The 18,859-nt window shown below is 37.5% G+C and overlaps 1 protein-coding gene across 1 annotated transcript; it reads left to right on the forward strand.

The window, feature by feature from the left end:
- Positions 1–2,105: 2,105 nt before the first annotated feature.
- LOC141632542 (secreted RxLR effector protein 161-like) lies at positions 2,106–2,801 on the forward strand. The gene has a single exon (XM_074445083.1). It carries the CDS (start codon positions 2,106–2,108, stop codon positions 2,799–2,801), a length of 696 nt encoding a protein of 231 aa, XP_074301184.1.
- The last annotated feature ends 16,058 nt before the right edge of the window (positions 2,802–18,859 follow it).

Here is an 18,859-nt window from a genome sequence, read left to right on the forward strand (position 1 = left end):
TACCTTATGAAACTTTACCATCTGAGTTAAAGAGTCGGACAATCCGGCCAGCAGGTCAAATGACAATTATATAACCAAAAATATATTTTTGATATAACTGAAAAGCTGCACGAATAGAGAGTTTCTCATTGTAAATAAAATGATACTTACCCTGAGAGCAAAGAAATAAGCTGAGGGTGCTCATCTACACACAACCAGTTTTCAAAGCAATTTTACCATTTGAAAAAGCCCCAACTTTCTTAAGAAAGTGTTCAGCACCACGATTCATTTATTGCGGTCTTCTATGCTGTCATGCTTAATTCCAACCAATTTCCTCAAAAGCTTTCTCTAGACATCCGAAACAAAGAAGATCAACATTAGCATTAAACCGAGTCTGTGTTTTTAGCTGATTCACAGTATTCCATTGCAGATAAAGATCAGTTCTTTGGTTGGAATTAAGCAATGCCTTGATGTTATAACTATGAAGGGAGTGTGTCTTATATAAGTATAAGCGGGCTTATATTATAAAATCGTCTTATTTTATAATTTATAATTTGTGATTGTATAATATACTCCCCGAAATTACAATAATGCAAAACCGACTAGAACAGGGTTGTCAATGCTACTTACAAGCCGCTATTTCAACTCTAGCTAAAACGTAATGAAACCTATCCTAGATTCATACCCTTTGAACCCTTTAACAACCTCGATCAACACACTGCAACTCGACACAAAATAAGCCCAAAAAACGACTCGTATCAAAACGAAAACGGGGCAGCAAATACCTTAATTTAAACTCGATATTTTACCAACCTAAAATAAGTATTCGATTTATAATAATACAGATGCTACCTTTTATAATTCAATAATACAATAATAATCAATTTGATGAGTTTGAAAAATGGGGTTACCTGAGTTGAAGTCGGAATTGATGATTGAATAATACAGTCAAACGAAAACCATGGCTTTGTATTGTTACTTATGCGGTGTAGTCGGAAAAACCCAGTAGTATAGAGAGGAGTTCGAAAAATGGAGTTACCTGAATTGAAATCGGAATTTATGATTGGATTGAGTAGAAAAATGTGCGGTGTAGCCGGAAACAACAAGGAGATTGACGGTTGTCGAGGGCGACATGAGAAAAGGAAGATGACGGTTGGATTTGATGCTTGAATTGAGGGGATTGTGAATTTTAATTTTGGTGGTGTGAAAATGATGAAGACGACGAAGGAACATTATAGAACTCTGTCAAGGGTTTTTAATTTTGGAGGGGTTTTTATTTTTTTTATTAAAATCGGTTTTAATTAAAAACCGACTCAAAAACATATAATGGCGGTTTTTTAGTCCAAAAAATTGTAACATAGTATTAACTTTTAGCGTCATTTTTAACGTCGGTTGTTAATATAACCGCCATGGTGGCGTTTTTTTATTTGAAACCGCCATAAAAAGCTTTTATTATTACATCGGTTCTTACTTAAACTGCCACAATAGACCTCCTACATACATAAAAATTGTGTTCCCGCCAATTTTTTGGGCTTTTTGCGGCGTTTCTATTAGAACCGCCACGATAAAGGCGTCACGATAGGGTTTTTTTCTACTAGTGACGGTGAGTTTGAGGAAGAAGTATACATGGACCAACCTGAGGGATTTGCATCCCCGGGTAATGAAGATAAGGTGTGTAGGCTGAGAAAGTCGGTATATGGGCTAAAACAAGCTTCCAGACAATGGTATTTAAAGTTTAATGATACCATCACGTCATATGGGTTTGTAGAGATTACCGTCGATCGGTGTATCTACATTAAGATCAGTGGGAGCAGTTTTGTTATTTTAGTCTTATATGTTGACGATATTTTGCTTGCTGCGAATGATCTAGGCATGTTACATGATGTAAAGAAATATCTATTTAAGAACTTTGAAATGAAATATATGGGTGAGGCATCTTATGTGATTGGAATTGAAATTTTTCGTGATAGATCACAAGGATTGTTAGGGTTGTCTCAGAAAGCTTACATTGACAAAGTTTTAGAGAGATATATAATGAATGAATGCTCTGCAGGGATAGTTCCTATACAAAAGGGGACAAATTTAGTAAAATGCAATGTCCCCGTAATGAACTGGAACGAAAAGAAATGGAGAGAATTCCCTATGCATTTGTGGTTGGGAGTTTGAACTGTGTTCAGACATGTACTCGACCAGATATTAGCTTTGCTGTTGGAATGTTGGGTCGGTACCAAAGTAATCTCGGGATGGATCACTGGAAAGATGTGAAGAAGGTCCTTAGGTACTTGCAAAGCACTAAGGAGCTCATGCTTACTTATAAGAGATCCAATAATCTTGAGGTGATTGGTTATTCAGATTCAGATTATGCCGGATGTGTTGATAGCAGAAAATCAACATTTGGCTACTTGTTCCTTTTAGTTGAAGGGGCAGTATCATGGAAAAGTGGGAGGCAGTTTGTCATTGCTACTTCTAATATGGAAGCCGAATTTGTGGCATGCTTTGAGGCCACTATTCATGCATTATGGTTGCGAAATTTTATCTCAGGACTTGGGATCGTCGATAGTATAGCCAAGCCGCTGAGAATTTATTGTGATAATTCTGCAGCCGTCTTCTTCTCTAAGAACGATAAATACTCTAAGGGTGCTAAGCACATGGAAATAAAGTTCTTATCGGTTAAAGAGGAGGTACAGAAGCAAAGAGTATCATTTGAGCATATAAGAACGGATAAGATGGTAGCAGATCCATTAACTAAGGGATTACCACCAAAGGCGTTCATTGGCCATGTAGAACGCATGGGTGTTGTATCAAAGGCCTTGTTATTATAAAGTTAATATGCTTGTAATAAACGTGACATCTAGAATTCACTTATAGTATTGTTTCTGTTATAACAGACATGTTAGTCATTATAGTATATGTATACATTATAGTTATTAAATTACATGTGACTAATTGTAAGAATTAATGTTCTTCTCAAATTAAAAGTGACTTAGATTTGAAATTGATTTGTGATACATGGAAGGAATCATGTCGATTAATAAATGACGTGTGACCGCCATGATCCAATTAGTTCTAGTTCAATTAAAGATAGAAAATTTAATGAGTTTAACATAAAAGTGCACATTATAGTATTATTGAACCATCAAGTCAACACAAAGGCCAAGTGGGAGAATGTTAGAATATTTAATAATATTCGAGTGGCCTATGTGTTTCGGGTTTAAATACAAGTTAAGTTTATATTAAATATTAAGAGACTTTAATATAAAAGACGACACAGTGATGGATCGGTCTCGATTAAATGTAATTAAAGTTCGGGAATTATTATTCCCTCCTACCTTACCCTAATATAAGTCGTCTTTCACGAAGAGGTACGATCGGGTTTGATTGTGCGAAAAGGTACGTAACCCATTATATATATTTTGGAAATTAAAAGAAACATAATTCATCTGACAAAACACAAAACACACATACATTAAAAGTGAAATGGTGAAAGGCAGTTTCTTCCTCCATCATCAAGAAACATCAAGGAAAGGGTTAATGAGGAGAATCAGTCGTCTTATACATCTTATTGTATTGAGTGCGTCTGTAAGACATGGACCAAGGTTAGTCCTTTATTCCGTCTATTAATTGTATCAGGGTTGAATTAATTCAAGTCTATATTGATTCTTGGGCCTGATTTCATTATCGAAATCATAAAGTATATCTAACAAAGTATTGCAAATTAGATATATAAGGCTAATATATCCTACACACAAATATGTCAATCTCGTGCTACCCCCTTCTCTCTCTTATAATTTGTTATGTTACATGGATTGTCAAACTTCAGTCATATTGTTTCTTAATTTGCAAATATATATGGTCTATCAAAATATTAACGATGTGATTGGTTTTGAAATTACAGGTACAAATCGTACAATAATAGGTTGAATGCATGGTCGTTGAATTCATCCGCTAAACCAATCTTCACATAATTACATATGGAGTATATTGGACTCGATCGATCGTGACAAACAGACAGATAATGATGATCCTCCTTCCACGATGAAGTAGGTAGATGATTTCTTTGATTATCTTTCCCGCACATTAGGTAATTAAAATTGCTTACTCCTCATATTTCCTCTCTCCAATATTAGTAAAATAACATAGTTTTGTTAGGGCAATCTGTATAAATTTTCTACATGCTTTTTAATTGTCTATATCTAAACTTTGAAATTATTGTGTCTGACAATCCGAAATTATTGTGTGAGACAATCTCACACCGTGGGATGATTCCATTATATATATATATAAAGAAATGAATGTTCTTTTCTATCGAAATAGACCATCTCACATATAAAGCCGTCTTACTCTATAATTTGTCATGGGCAATTTAATTTGTTACTAATGTGATCCGTGTTTTGTAAATATTCTCACTTTGGTGATCTAACATGTAACATAGTGAAAATTCATAAACTAATGTCGATCAGTTGGAAGCATAATGAACACATCTCGTGAAAATTCTAAAAATACATCCTTGAAGATGCATGATAGGCTATCGCACACCTATACAAAGATAATATTTATACCCTAGGTAACAAATGAATGTAGTACTTAGGGGTCGAATCCAAAGGAGCCGGGAGTTATTAATTAATTGTTATGGAGCAAATTTTATCTTGAGTCGATGCGGTTGATTGATTGATTGGTTGATTATGCAAATAAAATGAAAACAACAATAAAAAGAAATTGTCTAGGGAGGTCGGGTCACACATGCTAATTACGTAAATGTTTATGTCAAGTTAGGAAGTTGATTTTGCGGTAAATGTTTAGGCTTAGAGATACCCACCTTACGGCATTAGTATCAACCATAGACCGGGTCCTAGAGAAACTCTCGTCCATGACTAGGTCGTCCTACTACACATGTTTAGTCTAATTCAATTCCGTGCCTCTCGACTTTAGAACGAATGAACAAACTTAATCGATGAATAAGGCCTTTAAACATAGATTAAACGTTGTGGTGCAAACATGTGATAGAAACAATTATACAATATTAACTTATCCTTATTTTGACATTTACAAATTACTTAATCATTCATGGCTTCCTTTATTCCCTAGACAAAGGTAAATTATTCTAACATTGTGAAAATATAAACTAAACTAATGCTAAATGAAATGATAAATAACATAATTAAAATAAAGATACAATTACCTTGAAAGTAAATATAAGAACAATTTCAAATGGGAATAACTTGGAAATAACTTGGAATAAATCTTGAAATTGATAATAGAAATGTTGTAACAAACAAATACAAGCTAAACTAAACTAAACTAAACTTCTAATATTTAAAAAGAATTTTGGAATAAAAATATATGTGAATGGTGTAAAGGGTGTGTGAGATTAGCACCCCTTATATAGGAAATAAGGGAGTAAACTTTGTAGAGGAATCCCAAAATGGCATCCTAAGTACACTCTTAATTTTTCTTCAATTATTGAGTAATTGCTAGAAGGAATCCCATGCAAATTCTTAATGTCTCTTTAATCACATGGTTAAATGTGATATTAGCATCCAAAGCTTCTTAGCATCCAATATTTTCCACCATAATTTGGACTTTGAATTTGGGCTTGACTTGCATATTGACTTTTCTTGTATTTTCATTTTGATCCAACACTTTCTTCATTCAAAATCCATGCACTTCCAACACTTAGTCCTATATTGCTCTCATACTTAGCCTTGCTTCTAGTGTTGGCACATTTTATAGTACTTTAGCTCATTTAGCTCATTTTCCTACAAAACACACTTGAGCACACAATTGCAGTAGAAACACAATATTAGCTTAAAAACACTTTGATAAGTGCTAAATGATATGTAAAATCAAACTAATATAAGGGGTTAAAATGTATAAAATATGCACTTATCAAACTCCCCCAAGCTAAGTCATTGCTTGTCCTCAAGCAAGAAATCATCCCAACATTGCAAATCCCGAAATAGCTAACTAGCAAAATGATTCAAATCCGTAAACAACATGGGCATAAGGATAAGCAAAATCATGGATGAGATTTACACGACGGCGTAGCGTGGTTGATTTCAAGTAAAAATTTTAGCTCTTGCATGATCTTTTGACTTTCGGACTCTCACGTTCCACTCATAACTCAACTTTGTGTAAAAGGACATTTTGTGATTAATCACTCAACAATACTCGACTCATGAGAGTGTGCCCGCAATCTAATATGGTAATCAATCAAATGCAAGCAAAATGTGAAGCCAAAGGGTAAGAAGAAGGCTTTTTGTGACATGGGAAATAAGGGGGAACAAAAGAATTATGATATGTGGAGTTAAGGTTAAGCTAGCAACAATCATAAAAGGATGCTTAATCCAACCCAAATAACCCAAATAGAAATCAAATTGACAAATGACTTCTTACATTACTAATCATGAGAAATTCTCCATAAGATATAATTAACCATATGAGAACTTAACTTCTTCTTCTTCTACCATTTATTATCAACAACTCCTTTCAACAATCTTTTCTTTTCTTTTCTTTTCTTCTTCTTTTTTTTTCATTTTTTTTTCATTTTTTTCATTTTTTTTTCATTTTTCTTTTTCTTTTTCTTCAACTCTAATTCTTTCTTTCATAGCACAACCGGAAAACAATGACATCCGGCAAACAAATTCACAATGACATAAATTTTAAAGAACATCCCAAATTTGAGCATCCCATCACCAAAAGACATAGCTACTAGCTTTAACAAGGGTGGGCTATTTTTAATGTAGCTAGGAAATAAGAACATGTGAAGGGGCTAGAAAATTGGCAAATTTATCAATGTGAATTTGGCTTAAAAAATGCATAGCAAAATGAAAGTAATGCTTAAAGAGATGAATTAAAGACCATACTTGTGCGTTTTGATGCAACACACAACATAAGGAGACCTGCCACTCACCTAAGTGAGACCAAATAAAGATGAAATGTCCTTTAAGAAGGTTCTACCTTACCAATTTTGTAGCTTGCCAAAAGTCAAGATCAAGCCTACTTAGTTTAATTTCCATCTTCCACTTACTATGTCAAGACATCCCCATTCAAGACATCCCCATGCATGCTATATCCCGTTAAAAGTAGCGAATCAAGAGCTATCAAGCCAAAAATGGGACAAACAAGAGGGCATAAGTAGGACAAGCAAAGAATTAGAAGTAAAAATTCACACAAATTTTTCAAAAATTCTCACTAAATGTATACTAACTAAATGCAAACTAACTAATATGCAAATGCAATCTCCCCCCAAGCTAAACACAACATCGTCCTCAATGTGCCAACAATCAAATTACCCAACTAAATCATAAAAATGGTGCAAAGCACATAAACAAGAAGGATAAGAGGTCATATTTAATGGGTTGCGAGAAATAAACTAAAATGCAAAGGAAAGAAAACTTACTAGACTAACGAAACCCCCCCCCCCCCAGCTAGCATAAACATTGGGGGATTCCTCCACTTAGCAAATCATCAAGAAATGGGTCAAAATTCCGGTGGGTACTTTGTCCTTGATGCTAATAGACGTTTTCAAAGGTCATTTGATTGAGAAATGAAGAAAAATAGAGATAAGAAGTACCGTCCCTTGCTTTTGTAGCATATGGAAAAGATTAGCATATCCCGTCTTTTTATTAAAACGCGTAATAAGGAAGAAAGTCACGACCCCGATCGGGGTTGACCGTTGGCTTTTTTTTTATTTTTTTTTTGGAAGAAACGGAAATGTTACGACCCCGAACGGGGTTACAACATGGGGTAGTATGCTATCCTTCAAAACGCCTCTTCTCCTCTTCAAACACCTACAAGTCACAACTCAAAATAGCTAATTAGTCAAAAATTTATTCTTAATTCTAATAAAACATGAAATTGCGTAAAAATTAAAACAAAACAAACTAGTTATTTTCTAATGAATCCTCCATCATCCTCTAAAAAGCACGTCAATGCCCTTAGAAGTTTATCGTATATCTGCGCATGAGCAACATGAAAACATATGTACGCAATTGATAAGATTAAAACCTGAAAGAGCAAAGGTAAAAATTTATAAATCTTATCGATGGGCGCAAGAGAGATTTCAAATATTACCACCGTATCACTCCACTCGTCAGCAAGAGATGGAGCATCATGCTTAAAATCATAAAATAAACCGTTAGAGCACAAATTATAATCATATATGGTCTCAAATGGGTGGCATAAAGAATGAAAAAAGAGAGGGTCATCAAAAATAAGGGGTTCATCACACTTAATTTCCATATCAAAATCGCTTAACCCTCTATCTTTCTCGAACGGATCAACAACATCCTCTACAAATGGATTGCCAAGTGGGTCAAAAGACTCGGGAGAAACCTCATTAGAATCACAAGGAATCTCGAAAAATTCATTTGTAGAAGGTGACTTATCTACTATGGGGTTGTTAATGTCATCAACATGAGTCTCTACATTTTCTATTTGAATGACACTAGGGGAGATTTTAAAAGATAAAATCGGACCATCATCATCATCCAATAAATCAAAATTATTAGATTGAAAAGACTCACATTGGGGAGGTGAAAAAGCAAAATGAGAGAAGATAGGCTCACGTCGTCTCGGTTTCTCTTGAGAATTTTTTCCCAAACGAGCCTGTAAAACTTTAAGCTCCTCTTCGATGCACCAATAATGGAATTGGCGTGCTAATTCCCAACATTCGGAAGCCAAGAAATTTAAGAAATTCCAAAGTTCCGGTCCAATCATGTTGTAGAGATTCCCATTACTCAGTTTTAGAGCCAATTCACGGGTCTCGGAATCCATGCCGCCAAGCACAAAATGACCCAAATAATCCCCATCAAGGACATGTCCAAAGGAGATGAGACTATCACAAAACTAGTAGAATCGGTCAAGATAGTCAGGAAAAGGCTCATCTTGGAGTTGTGGGATGAATTCGTAACTCATTATGTAAGGCGAAACTTTATTACCTACAAAATAGGCACTAAAACTACAAGAAAATAGTGAGATGAATCTCAAGGAACAAGTGTTCCTCGAGACAAAATAAAAAGATAAAATTCAACAACTAATTAGCAAACAAAACCGTCTCCCCGGCAACGGCGCCAAAATTTGATAGGCTATCGCACACCTATACAAAGATAATATTTATACCCTAGGTAACAAATTAATGTAGTACTTAGGGGTCGACCCCAAAGGAGACAGGAGTTATTAATTAATTGTTATGGAGCGAAGTTTATCTTGAGTCGATGCGGTTGATTGATTGATTGGCTGATTATGCAAATAAAATGAAAACAACAATAAAAAGAAATTGTCTAGGGAGGTCGGGTCACACATGCTAATTACGTAAATGTTTATGTCAAGTTAGGAAGTTGATTTTGCGGTAAATGTTTAGGCTTAGAGATACCCACCTTACGACATTAGTATCAACCATAGACCGGGTCCTAGAGAAACTCTCGTCCATGACTAGGTCGTCCTTCTACACATGTTTAGTCTAATTCAATTCCGTGCCTCTCGACTTTAGAACGAATGAACAAACTTAATCGATGAATAAGGCCTTTAAACATAGATTAAACGTTGTGGCGCAAACATGTGATAGAAACAATTATACAATATTAACTTATCCTTATTTTGACATTTACAAATTACTTAATCATGCATGGCTTCCTTTATTCCCTAGACAAAGGTAAATTATTCTAACATTGTGAAATATAAACTAAACTAATGCTAAATGAAATGATAAATAACATAATTAAAATAAAGATACAATTACCTTGAAAGTAAATATAAGAACAATTGCAAATGGGAATAACTTGGAAATAACTTGAAATAAATCTTGAAATTGATAATAGAAATGTTGTAACAAATAAATACAAGCTAAACTAAACTAAACTAAACTACTAATATTTAAAGAGAATTTTGGAATAAAAATATATGTGAATGGTGTAAAGGGTGTGTGAGATTAGCACCCCTTATATAGGAAATAAGGGAGTAAACTTTGTAGAGGAATCCCAAAATGGCATCCTAAGCACACTCTTAATTTTCCTTCAATTCTTGAGTAATTGCCAGAAGGAATCCCATGCAAATTCTTAATGTCTCTTTAATCACATGGTTAAATGTGATATTAGCATCCAAAGCTTCTTAGCATCCAATATTTTCCACCATAATTTGGACTTTGAATTTGGGCTTGACTTGTGATGCGTGTCTAAAATATGATGTTTCACACTTTATTCTACACGCATTTCAAGAGCTCAAATGTGCAATATATGCCAATATTTCTCTATTTTCCTCTACTTTCGTGTTTTTGTACGTTATTGCAGAAATGTGAAGAATTCAGCGGGAAATCGAGCCAAATCCGTCCCCGAGTAATCTGCATTGCAAATGACGTAAAGGAATTGCTTAAGGAACGAGCTTGGTGCGCGATCCAAGGCCCAAAGACGAATCCACGAGAATAAAGCGATCAACTAGCAGCTCAAGCGATCGATCGACTAGACTCATCGATCGATCGACCAACTATCGGGATCCGAAGCTACTTCTTTGAGATCCGGTCGATCGACTTTCCCGCTTAGTCGATCGACCACAGCGCTGTTTCAGACGAGAATTAAAAGATCAAGGAACTCAAAGCCCATTGTGTTTAGGTTTTGGAATAAGATGTTACGTATATTTCCTATATAACGTAACCTAGATCATCAGTTTATTATCAAGTCTTTTATTCAGAATTTTACATCAAGTTTTAGCATTAAGTTTTCATTCAAGTTCTTTATCGAATAGTTTGGGTTTGGGATTATTGTGAGCATCGGAATTTCGGTTCTTATTAATCAATCTTTCCCCTGCAATTCGGTATTCTCCCTGTTTACTTTCAGTTCATTTATTTTGCTAATAGATTAGAATTGCTAGTAGATTCCCGAAACCATCTTCATTATTGCATGTTAATTGCTTCCTTTCCTGTTTTAAGCATGAATTCAGTAGCTAGTTTTATCGTTTATGTTATTGTTTCTACCCTTAGCATGAGTAGCTAAATCTATAGTCTTTGGGATGTAGGGGAATTGTAGCATAGGCGGCATTAGATTGAACACGGATGAACCGCGTGTCAGTCGATCGATTGACATTGTTGGTCGATCGACTGACCTTGTAAGGTTATCCTTCGTTTTAATTGTTCTTAATCTTGTATTTAACAAATCGAATGCATGCGACCAGTTAGATACCTTTTTTGTGACTGACCCATTAGATCGAAAGATAGGGAAGGTTATTTGACCGTCAATTAAATCGACTAAACTGTGCTAAGATCGAAAGATAGGTATAGTTTAGACCATTAGTCACTTTTCGGGACGAGAGTTAGTATTAGTGACATTAGGGAACTATAGCGAGATCGAGAGATGCTATTTGTTAAGAGTGGACCGAGAGGACCTCTTTATTTCCCGCCTTACCCGTGTTTGATTCGACCGACTTAGTTTGTCGCCGCCAAAGCTATAATGACCTGACCATCCTAGTACCCTTCTTTTATCCTGTTTAAATCGTATTTTTTTAGTTTATTATTTTTGTTCACCTTAGTCATTGACCAACTCAAATCAACCCCCATAATAGTTACCTCAGTCAACATAAATCAACTAAAGTTTACAACCCGCCTCCTTGTGGTTCGACACTGTTACCACTAGCCTAGGTTAGTCTTAATAGGAGATTATAAATTTTATCTTTGGTACTCACAACGACGGGTATCAAATTTTGGCGCGCGTTGCGGGAGGCAATAGTCCTAACTTTAGTTGTTTTTATTTTTAGTCTTTCTTAGTTTAAGGGACATCCGTTCCTTAAACTTGTCTTATATTCTTTTGTAGTTTCTTCTTATGCGCAGGTCACAGGGTGGAGAATTAGTACCGTTGAACCCTGAGCTTGAGAGATCCTTGCGCGAGTTGAGGCGAACACGAAGAGTATTACCGACAGAGGAAGAGCTGAGTACTCTGTCAAGCTATCACGAGAACGATCTGCTCAAGAAGACCCACATTCTTCACCCGTTTCCACTTCTTCAGCCGAGACAGTTATTCTCCGAAATTCCAAATCATGGCCGAGGAAGCAAGTATAGCTAGTTTTTCCGAGCCGACAAACAATTTATACAAGGGGTTCGACCACGGGAGATGCCAGGAAATTCGAACCAAAGCCTGCTTACATTACTATGGTCGAGAGAAATCAGTTTGGGGGAGCTGCAAATGAAGATGCAGCAAGGCATATGGAGACCTTTATTGACTCCTGCTGCTCCATACCCCCACCACCGGGCGTGACCCGAGGATCAAATCAAAGAGACCATGTTCATCTTCTCTCTTCGTGATGTTTGCAAGGGAGTGGTATAGAGATTTGGACCGGATCGCTCAAGAGATCACTGATTGGAATACATTGGCATTAGCGTTCTACAAGAAGTACTTCTCTGCTTCAAGGACGATCGCTATTAGAGCTCAAATCACGGGCTTTAAACAAGGGCCAGATGAGAATTTCCACGAGGCATGGGTCCGATTCAAGAAGTTAGTGCGAACCATACCGCACCATGGGTTTGAAAAGTGGAGTTTGTGCAATCATTTTTACAATGGGTTGTACGACGATCAGAGGGCCATTTTGGATGCTGCAGCCAATGGAAGATTCGCTGAAAATCTGGGAGCAACCAAGGGGTGGAAGATCATTGACGACCTAGCTACCCACAAGGCCGAATATGGGAATTCGAGAGGGAACCAGAGGAGAGCTGCTGAATCCTCTTCTGTTGCTGCACTTGAGGCTCTCACCGCGAGATTTGACAAGTATGAGCTAGGAGAAGCTTCTAAAGGTGGGATATACCAAGTCAATGCTGTGTCGGACGGTCCCTTCGTCTGTGAAAGGTGTGGAGTTGAGGGCCATGTCTCGAAAAATTGCCCACCCTTTGAATCTTGTCGCCCTTTCAACACTATAGGCAGACAAACACCTACTACGAGCCACCGCATCCAAACTTGAGTTGGAGAAGCCAAAATGTCCAAAATCCAACCCAACATCCGCCACAAAGAAGCAGCCATATGTCCCGCCTCATCAAAAGCAACAAAGAGCATTTTTGCCTCCTTATGTGCCGCAAAGAAGAATAATCACAAAACTCTGAGTTCTCCGAGCTTAAGAATCTGTTGCTAAAGGAGTCCCAAGCAAGAGAGGCCGGGATGAAGTTACAAGAGAGCCAAATTGCTCAACTTGCTAGTAAAAGTAACACTCGAGCTCCCGGACACTTACCCACTCAACCCGAACAAAAGGAGACCCTAAATGCCATCACTTTGAGGAGCGGGTCCACCCTTGATGGTCCTGCCATGATTGAGGATGTTGTTGAGAAAGATGAGCCGGAAACAAGTCAAGAGAAAGCTTCAACGAACAAATCAAAGAAAAAGACGTCACAGCATTTCACGATCGATCGATCGAAGTACCTAGTCGATCGATCAAACACGGGTTCCAGGAGCTTCGAATCGTGCAACCTTGATCCGATCGATCGAGGATGTTGGTCGATCGACCAAAATCACCGCGATGTTGAAGAATTTCGTCCTTTAATGCCAAATAATCTACGAGACCACTTGTTTCGGGAACCACCGTCCCGAAAAGTTTGGGGCGGACCCGAATGCGATGGGTCGATCCCGCTCTCAAGTTCGATCCAATGACGGTCAATGGTTCTCATTTGAGACGGTCCGAGGAGGGGTCTAGCTTCAACAAAGAAAAGGTGACAGACTTTCAACCTAAGTCCAAGGATACCGGCACACGCGACTTAGAGGAGAGGGCTAAGGTACTCCTTACACCCCATATCCGGAGAGACTCGTGCCGATGAAGGAACAGTATCTTTCAAAAGAAATTTGAGAAAGTTATTCGTAGCTTAAATGTTCAGGTACCCTTCCTTGAGTTAGTTAACCAAGTGCCAGCATACACTAAATTTATGAAACAGTTATTGTCAAAGAAAAAATCTCTTGAACATGTTCACACTTTTGCGTTAACTAAAGAGTCTTGCTCCTACTTGTCTCACACTGCACCCCATAAATTAGAAGACCCGGCGTTTTTCGGTTCCTTGCAAAGATAGGTACCTTTTCTATCGAAAAGGCATTATGTGACTTAGGAGCTAGCATAAGTGTCATGCCCTTGAGTCTAGCTAGAAAGCTTAAGTTGACCAGGTTTGCAATAACCGAGATGACAGTTCGATGGTCCGACCGATCTGCGGTCAAGCCTATAGGAGTCCTAGAGGACATACCCGTCCAGATAGGGAAGTTTTCTTCCTGTTGACTTTGTTGTCCTTGACATGCCTGAGGATGACCATATTCCCATTATTTTGGGTAGGCCATTTCTGCACACTGCTGGTGCAGTTATTGATGTCGGTCTAGGAACCTTGACCTTCAAAGTTGGGAAACATTCTATCATTTTTGCCCAACCTGCTAAAAAGAAGGACGCCATGTGGCCTGTTACTTGTAATACGGTCTCTGAAAAGAGATCGTACTTTGTGCTTCCTGAATCAACTGTCCCTATTACTACTGCTGTGTTAACCCCTCCGCCCCGGATTGGGAGCAAGAAGGAGGAAGAATCTTCTATTTTAGATAATGCAGGAGCTGGTTTGGGGAAGGAAGAGCCGTTGGATGCTCCAGCTGCGACAAAGCCTATCATTCAAAGAGGAGGTCTTGGATGCCTAAGCTATGGGACTGATGAGGAAGTGGAAGATGAGCCACCAAGGTGAGATGGGTGATCTGGATTAGGACGATTCCGAGGGAGTCCTTGATTGGGGAGGTGACGGTCGATCGGAGCTCTCCGACTGTTGAAACTAAGAAGGGTGCAACCGATAAGATGAGCACCATTGAGGCTACCTCTAGTAGCCAGAAGCCGACGAAGTGGGCCATACCGTGGTCCTTCTTGATCAACTACTAGTTGATCATGCTCGTTATAAACTTCATTCTTTTTGCTTTGTTAAGACATTTTTATTGCTTTTGTGTGCGCGAAACTTCGCTTTTATTCTTTTTGCTTAGGATTTTTAAGCACTTTAGACTTTGCCATGGGTTTTGCGCAATTTTTGGGCGCGTATTATTGTGCTTTTGCAGGTATCTAGAGCTTGTTAGCTCAAATCATTGAGCAATTACGAAGAAATAAGACGCTGCAGCAGTGTTTTCAGTCAATCGACTGGCACCATTGGTCGATCGATCAATTGCGGGTTTACAGAGCTACTGTTCATGCCCATATGGTCGATCGACTTACCTTCTTGGTCGATCGACCACCGCTCACACTATATTCGTTTCGACCTCTCCCCTCGTGTGTTTGGTCGATATGCGGACCTAAGGGAGTCTTCTACTCCACTCTATTTTCCGTCGAATTATCTATTTCTTCTATTTGTCTCATTTGTGCACAACTTTTACGTTTCAAAATTGTTTCCTTCGGTCTTATGCGTGGTTTTCAATTGCCTTTTCGTGTCTTTATCGGTAGCATCTGCTAGCTCTTTGAAACCTCCTAGCTAACGCTTTGGTTTGGGGAGGTTTCCTTTGCGCTTAAAGTCTTGTGAGTTCCATATCTTTCCTTTGTGTCTTGCTTATTTACTTTATCGCAAATTCCCATTTCTCCTTTCTTTCATTACATGATTTTGCACAATGGGGACATTGTGCGATTTGGTTTGGGGAAGGGTTTTGCGTCGCACTTCATTCACTTGCTTGCATTCAAGTTTACTTTTTGTTTTGCATTGTTTATTTCATTTCTTTCATATATACAAAATTTCAAAAAATTGAAAAAATTTCAAAAAATTTCCATAAAATGCACGTTTATTTTAGCATATAGGTCGAGTCGAACGGTAGTATTTCAAGGATGATATCGCATTTGCACTGTTCCTCGCCCGAGCCTTGCTTAATTAACATGTTATTAGTAGAATCATATATGCATAGTCTACGAGTTTTCCTTAAGTTATCTTGCTGAACTTGAGACTTGACTTTAATAATTGGCAACCTACATCATATTTCTCGAGTTATTAGAGCCTATAAACTCGGTGACATTCATGACCGGTTTATTTAGGAATGTGAGTAGTACTCCTTATGAGACATGTTTCCTTAATTTGCATAATTATGAATTTGATCTACTTAATACCTATATGCATTCGGTCTGTGGTTTGTTGACACATGTGGTAGAGGTTTCCTTTTCTCGTTTTACCCATAAGCTTCACACACGCCAAAAATATCCTTTTTGTCCTATTTACTACATCCTACACATAGCCTGCCTTTGTCAAGCTAGTAGCCTAGTTTTTGGGATTGTTACTCGTTTTTGGTAGCATTGGCTCTTATGAGATTTCGTTGGGAGAATGAAAAAAAAAGTAAAGAAAGAAACAAAAAAAAAAAAAAAAAAGATGGAAGAAAAATGATTCGGAAAAAGAAAAGAAAAATGTCCTGTCTTGTTCAAAGCGAATCGATCGATCGCTCCTTTTGGTCGATCGATCAAGATCCGAGGAAGAAATTAATTCGCATACTTTAATCCTTATTTTTTGGCGATTTTTTGCTCCCATGTTTTATTCTTATTTTATGGGGAGTTAGTTGATTACTTTTACATCCTGAGATTGTGAGATTTGTGCTTGCTATAGCACCGTGTTGTTTGCCTATGAGCAAGAAGTTGGATGTTGTCCTTTGGTTCCGTTTCGGTACTAGCTTGATCACCTGTACCCCCACTTTACCATAAAATGTTTTGCCTCTTCTTACCCATACCTCACATATCCCATATATACCTCGGCATGTGTCATTGGTTATCTGTTTGGTTGGAATTTATATGTACGGTTATAGAGATCATTTTCATACTTTATTGCTGGCATGTCCTCATAGGTCATAGTAGGTGAGAGTCACTACAAGATTAATTCTTTCTATCTTACAAATATATCACCTGTGCTTAATTGAGTGATTTGAGCGACCGAGAGTCCAATTTGATAAGTCTTTACTGATTGGCGATTCAAATGTCTTTGACGACTACATAACTCGCTTGCATGATTCACATTGTTAATTGATTGTTGGTTGTGCATTAAATTGGTTTGGGTTTAACAGTTTGCATTTCGCTCTGAGATCGAACTCGTTCCATTAGGTCATTAGATCGAGTCTAGTTCTTGCTTGGGGACAAGCAAGGTTTGGTTTGGGGAGATTTGATGCGTGTCTAAAATATGATGTTTCGCACTTTATTCTACACGCATTTCAAGAGCTCAAATGTGCAATATATGCCAATATTTCTCTATTTTCCTCTACTTTCGTGTTTTTGTATGCGTTATTGCGAAATGTGAAGAATTCAAAGGAAATCGAGCCAAATCCGTCCCCGAGTAATCTGCATTGCAAATGACGTAAAGGAATTGCTTAAGGAACGAGCTTGGTGCGCGATCCAAGGCCCAAAGACGAATCCACGAGAATAAAGCGATCAACTAGCAGCTCAGCGATCGATCGACTAGACTCATCATCGATCGACCAACTATCGGGATCCGAAGCTATTTTTGAGATCCAGATCGATCGACTTTCCCGCTTAGTCGATCGACCACAGCAATTGCTTTGAGAGAATTAAAAGATCAAGGAACTCAAAGCCCATTGTGTTTAGGTTTTGGAATAAGATGTTACGTATATTTCCTATATAACGTAACCTAGATCATCGATTTATTATCAAGTCTTTTATTCAGAATTTTACATCAAGTTTTAGCATTAAGTTTTCATTCAAGTTCTTTATCGAATAGTTAGGGTTTGGGATTATTGTGAGCATCGGAATTTCGGTTCTTATTAATCAATCTTTCCCCTGCACCGGTATTCTCCTGTTTACTTTCTGTTCATTTATTTTGCTAATAGATTAGAATTGCTAGTAGATTCCCGAAACCATCTTCATTATTGCATGTTAATTGCTTCCTTTCCCGTTTTAAGCATGAATTCAAAGAGCTAGTTTTATCGTTTATGTTATTGTTTCTACCCTTAGCATGAGTAGCTAAATCTATAGTCTTTGGGATGTAGGGGAATTGTAGCATAGGCGGCATTAGATTGAACACGCATCGAACCAGCGTGTCGATCGATCGATTGACATTGTTGGTCGATCGACAGACCTTGTAAGGTTATCCTTCGTTTTAATTGTTCTTAATCTTGTATTTAACAAATCGAATGCATGCGACCAGTTAGATACCTTTTTTGTGACTGACCCATTAGATCGAAAGATAGGGAAGGTTATTTGACCGTCAATTAAATCGACTAAACTGTGCTAAGATCGAAAGATAGGTATAGTTTAGACCATTAGTCACTTTTCGGGACGAGAGTTAGTATTAGTGACATTAGGGAACTATAGCGAGATCGAGAGATGCTATTTGTTAAGAGTGGACCGAGAGGACCTCTTTATTTCCCGCCTTACCGTGTTTGATTCAGACCGACTTAGTTTGTTTGCCGCCGAAGCTATAATGACTCGACCATCCTAGTACCCTTCTTTTATCTGTTTAAATCGTATTTTTTAGTTTATTATTTTTGTTCACCTTAGCTGTCGACCAACTCAAATCAACCCCCATAATAGTTACCTCAGGCTGAACATAAATCAACTAAAGTTTACAACTGCCTCCTTGTGGTTCGACCCTGTTACCACTAGCCTAGGTTAGTCTTAATAGGAGATTATAAATTTTATCTTTGGTACTCACAACGACGGGTATCAACTTGCATATTGACTTTGCTTGCATTTTCATTTTGATCCAACACTTTTTTCATACAAAATCCATGCACTTCCAACACTTAGTCCTATCTTGCTCTCATACTTAGCCTTGCTTCTAGTGTTGGCACGCTCATTTAGCTCATTTTCCTACAAAACACACTTGAGCACACAATTGCACTAGAAACACAATATTAGCTTAAAAACACTTTGATAAGTGCTAAATGATATGTAAAATCAAACTAATATAAGGGGTTAAAATGTATAAAATATGCAC

The sequence above is a fragment of the Silene latifolia genome, chromosome Y, assembly GCF_048544455.1.
Source record: "Silene latifolia isolate original U9 population chromosome Y, ASM4854445v1, whole genome shotgun sequence".
Classification (NCBI taxonomy): domain Eukaryota; kingdom Viridiplantae; phylum Streptophyta; class Magnoliopsida; order Caryophyllales; family Caryophyllaceae; genus Silene; species Silene latifolia.

What these genes read in the sequence shown, in the direction of transcription:
- LOC141632542 (XM_074445083.1), top strand. Translation starts at nt 2,106, where the DNA reads ATGGAGAGAATTCCCTATGCATTTGTGGTTGGGAGTTTGAACTGTGTT.